This window comes from Carassius carassius, chromosome 7 (assembly GCF_963082965.1).
Source record: "Carassius carassius chromosome 7, fCarCar2.1, whole genome shotgun sequence".
NCBI classification, from domain to species: domain Eukaryota; kingdom Metazoa; phylum Chordata; class Actinopteri; order Cypriniformes; family Cyprinidae; genus Carassius; species Carassius carassius.
Genome location: NC_081761.1, coordinates 19903580 through 19911571, shown reverse-complemented (window position 1 = coordinate 19911571; position 7992 = coordinate 19903580). Strand labels below are relative to the sequence as shown.

Sequence of the window (7992 nt, the reverse complement as noted above, 5' to 3'; positions counted from 1 at the left end):
CTATGGAATGTTCACACAGGTGAGCAGGGACTCTTTCTAGTTTTTTTTCTCAGTCAGAACAAGCGTTAATGGTTCATTGAACAAGTACGGAAAGTATTGTTTTGTAAACTTATTTGGATTTTATAAATTATCTTTAAAATACATTATTCTGTAAAATGAACTTTCCTTTTCTGCTGACTTTATTTGGTACTGATATTTTACTTTGGTTAAACCCATCAATTACAATTCCAACACAGAAAACATCCGTTACTTTTATATGTGTCTAATCCAAATACTTTACCCAACTGCAACGGTTTCAAGTTACTGCAGGTTTTAAAATAAATAGGGTAACACACATAAGTGCAGTAAATAACATTTGCATTTGAAGGGAAGTATTGCATTGATAATGATGGTGACTGACACATATACTAGGAACAGGTACAAGAAATTTAGTAGAACATCCTAGAAAGACCATAGTCCGAATGTTTGGCCAGGAGTTTTGGTTAATGAATTTTCCAGTCTCTGATGTTACTGGCTGTCAGAGCTCTTTGCACCTTTTTCATTCCTAGGTTGATTGAGGAGCTCCTCTATTCGTTGAAGGTCATTATCAGTGTCCTGATGTTTCTCACAATTCATTTCCCCAATGAGATCATCTGTAAGCTTGAGACGAGCATTCCTGTAATGGAGACATCAGCTCAATTTTCGGCTCAAAGTGACTAGTTTATTGATTCTGTCCAAGTACGAAAAGATTCTCTTTCTCTGGTGTTACTAACCATTCAGCGACTCTCAGCTCATGTAGCTCTTGTCTTTCCCGTTGTCTTTTGTCATGCATGGTCTCACCTCCCAGCTTCTGCAGACCAATGATTACAACTCCAGCCGGCAGACTGTTAAAACATCACGTTAACATCAAAAAGAGTCGCAATTAAGCAATATCACATAAGCGAAAGTGCTGCTGATATAAACACAAGGTGTGCAGGTTATCACAGTCATGCTGATATTTAGAACAACAAGCAACATAATCTGCCAATGGGGTAAACAAAATAGACTTATTTCAAACAGAAAAAAAGATTATTTTGCTTACCTCATTGGCAGATTATTTTGCTTGTTCTAAGCAAAAAAAAAACTCACTTAATTTTAACTTGGCCCCACCATGAAACAAGTTGAATAAAGACAAGTAAACAGTCAGTAATAAAATAAGAACAAATAAAACAAATCCCAAGCATTACCACTATATATATATATATATATATATATATATATATATATATATATATATATATATATATATATATATATATATATATATATATTACACACACACACACACATATACACATATACACACAAATGTATACAAATATATAGAAATGTTCATGTTAAGTACGCAGTGCTTTAAGTTTTTCACGTAGGTCTAACAGTATTCAAGGTACATAATATGATGTATACATTAAATATACCAGTGACTTTCTCTTTTTCATTTGTTCCTGAATTAACATTAATGACTCATGACAGCAGCAGATATAATAATCTGCTGTCAGACCAAATGCATGGATCACATATTTTCTTCCAACTGTTATCATTAATATAATACTTATTATTAAGAATGTACTTAAAAGGATATTCACCAAAAATGGGCATTTTGACTTATTTTCTATTTTTAGCCAGATACGTGTACTTTTTAGTAAAAAATTTCACTTAGTATTTGTACTTTCACTTAAAGCAGACATAAACATACTGTTTATACAGCAGCAGAAGTAGTTTTGGTATATTGTATGTGTTGTGTTCATTAATAAATTGACAAACTTCAAAAACTAGCCAAACTAAAACGAATGTGCAGCCAGTAGTAGTTTTGGAATAATTAAAGTGTATTTATAGAAGTATGTCATCAATTTGTTTATATTTTTTAGTTTCAGTTTTCGTTAACAACAGTAACACTGATGAAATGATCTTTCACTGACCCATTTCCAAGTCCAATAACAGTGAGCATGTTAGTGTGCAACAGTCTTCACTTTGTAGAGCATAATGTACTATGCATAGCCTTTTTTCACTTTGTTGCACCTGACTGAGGCATTAAGGTCTGTCTGCCGGCACACTGTGTGCTCCAGGTGTGTGTTAAACAGCTGTGTGAGGCTCTTCTAACTTGAGCATCTCTGCTAATGAGGGGAAAAGTGAGCAAGTAGTAATTAACCTAAAACAAGAAGAAATATAAAAGGAACACTGAAAAATATAAGTAAAAAAGAGCACAGCACAGCTGATAGCTCTTCAGATCAAAGACTTCTGTTTAGCATATGGGTACCTCTGGTAATGAGAAATGAAGAATGGAAAGAGGAGGACTGGAGGAGCAAAAGGGGGGAAGGGAGTTGTTTTGGCTGGGGGATGCAGATGTAAGACAGAGGGTTGCAGGGGAGGCCACAGCTGACTGACAGAACGCCCTCAGAGAGGGAGGGAGATGGTAGTGTGAGGGGGCAAAGAGTGCAGTGTTGCTCCAGGGTAGACACATCCCTCCAGGGAGAGCAACAGCACTGAGATACACACGAGCACACATGCACGCACGCACGCACACACACACACACACACACGCGCACACATACACACACACACACACACACACACACAATCTCCCTCTCTCTCTGTTCTACTCACCCCAGTACAGCTCCTATGGCCGTGCCAGCCAGTAGCCCTCTAAGTCCCAGATTCAGCCGAAACACTCCTCCTGTAAGAGCTGAACACAAACACATGCAAAAACTGTCATTCTATCCTGTCATCTTAGTATGTTCAGCAAACATGCTTTTTAACTCACTTAACTTGAGGCACAGACAGGTCTACTAAAGTACCATCACCCACAGACCCAGAAGATAAGGAGCTTGTGAACTTACCACCTGCAACAGCAAAATGGCTCAGATCATTTTTGTCTCTGTACACTGTCAATCCAGTACTTACAGTGCTGGTTAAAAAAAACAACAAAAAAAACAGCATAAAGTATTTTTCATAATTGCGGACACCTGACAGGCTATTCATTTTCCTGCAGCAACAATCCTAGTATAGTAGTTCTAAACCTATTCTTCTGTTTTGAAACACATCCTGTATACATTTCTAAAACTCAAATGTGCTGTTAAAATAATGCTGCTCATTAGAAAGGTATAGTTTTTAATTTGAACTAACTAGCAGTGCCTAAAAAAATAAATAAATGAAATAATGACTGTTTTCAAATAGGTTTCCCCAAACAGTCCTACCACCATTTTCAGCCTTCTCCAAAATAACACTATTGGTTAAATCATTAATGTTTTCCCAAATTTCAAAAAGAGGAAAAAAATAGAGAGACTGACAACGGCAGTCAGAATGGAGAAAAAAAAACATCCGCCAATTCCATAAACACTATATTAGAAAACACCCTCATTGCAGCGTTACCTTTTTTATGCAAAGGTATAGTATAAAGTGTTTTAAATTTACATATTATTAGAATTATTAAAATATTTTTAAACTTTGCATGGTTTGCGATGCTGTTGAGTGTTAAAATGCTTCATCACAGTCTGTGAAACAATAGGCCTACATGAATTGTAAAATTATAGAATAAGTTCACCCAAATATGAACATCTGCTAAGAATGTCCACACTCTCAGGCCATCCTTGATGTAGATGAGTTTGTTTCTTTAAAGGAAATTTAGCATTAGATCACTTGCTCATGGTAACTGGTTTATTCAGAGAACAAATAGCTGTTAAAAACATAAGTGTCAAATCCAATTTCTGGTTCCAAATGTTTTAATCAATTTTACTAGTAGTCCACTGTATGAAGAATTTTGGGGTATAATATGTTTACTTTTTCAGTTTACTTTATTTTGCTATCCTCACTTACATAAATGAACTATAGTGTCTTGCATCCACAAGTAAAAAATTCAATTTGGTGTCTGAAATTCGGAATAATTTTTGGTTTAACTTTATATGGGTGGACTTTGATGTGAGAGAACAACAGGGGATGGACTTTTTCCACTGGAGGAAGTAATATTATGAATTGTTGGGGTTGTATTTTTGCCATAAGTGATGGCTTGAAGTTAAAAAGTCTTAATGATGGATTTGTTTCATACAAACATTCAGCTTTACACACAAGACATTAATAGATGGACTGGAGTCATCTGGATTACTGTAGTGTTTTTAATCAGTTGTTTGGACTCTCATTCTAATGCCACCCATTCATTGCAGAGGATTCATTGGCAAGCTTATGATAATGCTAAATATCTCCAAATCTGTTCTGATGAAGAAACAATCTCATTTACATCTTGAACTGGCTGAGAGGGAGTACATTTACAGCAAATGTTCATTTTTAAGTGAACAATATCTTTGTCAGACAAGTTAATTTAAACATGTAATTAAATGTTTCACAAATTAAACCTAAACACATCTACACTTACTTAAACATGGTCACAAAAGCTGCTACCCTCCAGCTCCACCTCCAGCCAAAGCGCACGAACCCACGAATAGCTGCATTATGAGCTGAGCGCTTGAGATACAAATATATACACAAAACATCACTGTATGCACCTTTCAGCCCCATAAAATAATAATGTGCATTTCTCAGCTGTACAAAATATAAAAACAAAGCAATTCAAGCATCAAAAAACATTTTACAGTACTCAAGTATACTGATGCATTAATCGACAGTGAAAGCAGATATCAATGTGAATGAAAATCTGTTGCTACGAAACAGATACATTTGATGCATATATTTTCAGCCTTTGTACTTTTTGTCTTACCACTGCATCCACTCTGTTTTGGTAAATTTCAGCCTGGCTGAGCTGGATGAACCTCTCACGGGCATGCCTTGCTCCTGGTAGGCCTCCATAGACCATCCCAACCACAGCTGCAGCAATCCCACTCTTTACTATATTCCTTAACTCCTCTGAGTACATCTGACCCTCGCTGAGAGGAAAGCAGAACAGAGTCAAAGAGAGGCAAATGCACCATGCCCACAAATATTCCATAACGGTATCTCTGATGTGTGTTACAAATATGGCTGTGCTTATTCAATTGTGAATGAAACCTCATATCACGTGTATCAAACAAGGCCGGTGAAAGGCAAAGAACTAAACATTTAAAGTCTGATTACAATGGCAGACACATCACTGATACCTACCTCCTGTAGAAAAGATTTTTGATACGATCCCATCCTGTGTCAGGGAACTCTGGTTTACCTAGGTGCTGTGGTAAGGTCTGTGTGGAGGTACTATCAGATGCATGGACACTAGGACTGAACCCCAGAAGACTCAGATGTGAGCCCTCAAGTCCATGTACATCTGTCCCCCCACATGTGGGTGATGAATTCTGCTGGCCTGCAGTACGCATCAACAAGCTGTTCAATCACAGAAACACAAGGCCAGAGGTAAAGGAGTGTGTTTATGCATGTTCATCCACACTGACATGCATGCCCTATGGTTAGACGGCAGAATCATACAGACAGGCTGCATTTAACACCTGAAGCAACACAGCTGTCAAAAAGAGTTTCTGCACCACAGAGGAATAAATTATAGAAGCTTGTAATTGCCAAAAAAAAAAGTAATTGCCACTTTTTATATCACAATTCAGGCTTGAACCTATTTTTCATAATTCTGAGAAAAATTTAAGTTAAATTAACAAAGAATTTAGACTCTTAGCCGTGCAATTACAAATATACACCTTAAAATTCATTTTTATCTAATAATTCTGACCTTTTTCTTCAGAATTCTGAGTTTATATCTCGTAATTGTACTTTATTTTATAAAAAGGTATATATATGTGACCCTGTACCACAAAACCAGTCTTAAGTGTCCATTTTTTTCGAAATTAAGATTTATACACCATCTGAAAGGTGAATAAATAAGCTTTCCATTGAAAATTTTGAATCTGAGGGTTCAAAAAAATCTAAATACTGAGAAAATCACCTTTAAAGTTGTCCAAATGAATTCTTAGCAATGCATATTACTAATCAAAAATTAAGTTTTGATATATTTAAGGAAGGAAATTTACAACACATCTTCATGGAACATGATCTTTACTTAATATCCTAATGATTTTTGGCATAAGAGAAAAATCTATAACTTTTACCCATACAATGTTTTTGTTTTTTGGCTATTGCCAAATTGGGTCACATATTATAGGGACTTGTAACCTCCCTGTTGAAAAAAAAAGACTTAATTTGAAATACATTGATTTAGTGCTAAGCATACTATAAATACAATTACATATGTATGTGCTTAAGGGGAGGACTTTGGGGGACGGGGGCCCCTGGGCTTGAGGTCATGTTTTTGGACCTATAACTACTGTACACTACAAATGCCCTCATATAGAACATAATTATGGAGTAACAGAAAATACACAAACATATGCTTTGAGGTTAATAAATAGTACAATTAATATGCAACATGTCTATGCTATAGTCAAAGTTGCAAAAATGCAATATCAAATATTATTTATAATATAATAAACAGGGTGTGTTCTCTCAGTTGAGAGATCAAAACCCTGAAATAACTGAGCAAAAAAGAAAAAAAAACACGGATGTTAGCTTATTAGTATTATAAAAGTTATTGTCATATCTGTGTCCTCTTATGTCAGGTTCTTATTTAATCAATAAATTCAATCAAATGAGAAGACATGCTGGCTATTAACTATCAAATAAAATAACTATCCACAAAATTCAAAGATGGATTGTGAGTAAATGTAAAATTTAAATTAGGGCTGGTAAGCAATTAAAATTACATGATGTGGTGATTAATCAAATTAATTGCACATCAAATTTGGAGAAATTACTCCCAAAATATCGTTTAAAGTCATTGTTGTGTAAAGCATCAAACAGACATTACAAAAATTAGTTTCAGCAAGAAAAAATTTGTTTGATAAAATGATCCAAGTAAATGATGACAGAATTGTCATTTTTGGTTGGGTGAACTATAACTTTAATACTTTATTTTCTTAATTTTGTTATTGTTACAATGAAAATATGAAATTATTCATTTAAGTTTTAGGCAAATGATGGAAGGTGCCTCAAGTCTTAAGACATTAAATAATGTGCATTGTACAATAAAGAAAAGTTCAAATAATGTTTAATTATAATTTTACATCTGTATGTCTTAAGTCAGTAAATATGGTAATGAATTTGAAGGATACTTAGCTTAAAAATGTTTTAATTAAATATAGCATTGTTTTTTATTATTATTATTATTATTATTAGGGCTTTTATCTCACGATTCTCCCACTTTCTCAGAAGAACTGCAAAATAAAAACCCAGTTTTACAATTGAAGACACCCCACAATATCAAATCATTATTAAACCAAATGTAATGTGAATGCTGCTTTGGAGGAAAAATAGTCAAACACGAAGTAGAATTCAACATATTCAAAACAAGAGCAGAGAAGCATGTTTATCGAAGCTAAAAATGATATTCTACTTTCTCAAGCACTAACAGAATTCTAGTCTTACGTACTGAGTTTATTTTGCAGTGTGGACAAATGACATCGCTTAACAATTTAGGATAATTAGCAAAATGCTAAAAAAAGAGTAGACTGACTGTAAATTACAATACATATACAGGAGCACAGCGTAGTAGAAATCAATATGGACTAATTCTCATAAAATTTCTCACCTGCTTTCTTTCAATGCTCCTTCAGCGACCATTACAATGTCAACATGTTCACTTCCTTACACAAAAGGCCAGGTTACGCCATCTAGTGGTGGAGGACCTGACTAGTTATTCAATCAATGTCTTGTTTATCTTGCTTAAAGCAGTCAAAACATAAAGGAATAATAATAATAATAATAAATATATATTAATGAAAAAACTTTTTAGTGTTTAAAAACCAGCTTTTATTGTTCATGATTACTTTTATTGAAACAACTGACTAGTTTGAGGTCATAAAAATGACATCAAAAACAGTGACAATTATCTATTGGAAAACTAGAACATATTCAACATCTCAGTATCAATTCAGCTATGCTTACATTCATATATGGCACTTAAGTGTGAAATCAAAATGAAAGTCTTCAAAA

The 7992-nt window shown here is 34.5% G+C and overlaps 1 protein-coding gene across 1 annotated transcript; it reads right to left on the bottom strand.

Annotated features, from left to right (window-relative positions):
* Window positions 1-225: 225 nt before the first annotated feature.
* LOC132143674 (complex I assembly factor TIMMDC1, mitochondrial-like) lies at window positions 226-7661 on the bottom strand. Its single transcript, XM_059554106.1, has 8 exons — window positions 7589-7661; window positions 5107-5322; window positions 4727-4892; window positions 4385-4473; window positions 2856-2923; window positions 2623-2701; window positions 753-863; window positions 226-655 (listed from the first exon to the last, which is right to left on the bottom strand). The coding sequence occupies exons 1-8, from the start codon at window positions 7618-7620 to the stop codon at window positions 508-510; spliced, it is 909 nt and encodes a 302-aa protein (XP_059410089.1). The 5' UTR covers window positions 7621-7661; the 3' UTR covers window positions 226-507.
* Between the last annotated feature and the right edge of the window lie 331 nt (window positions 7662-7992).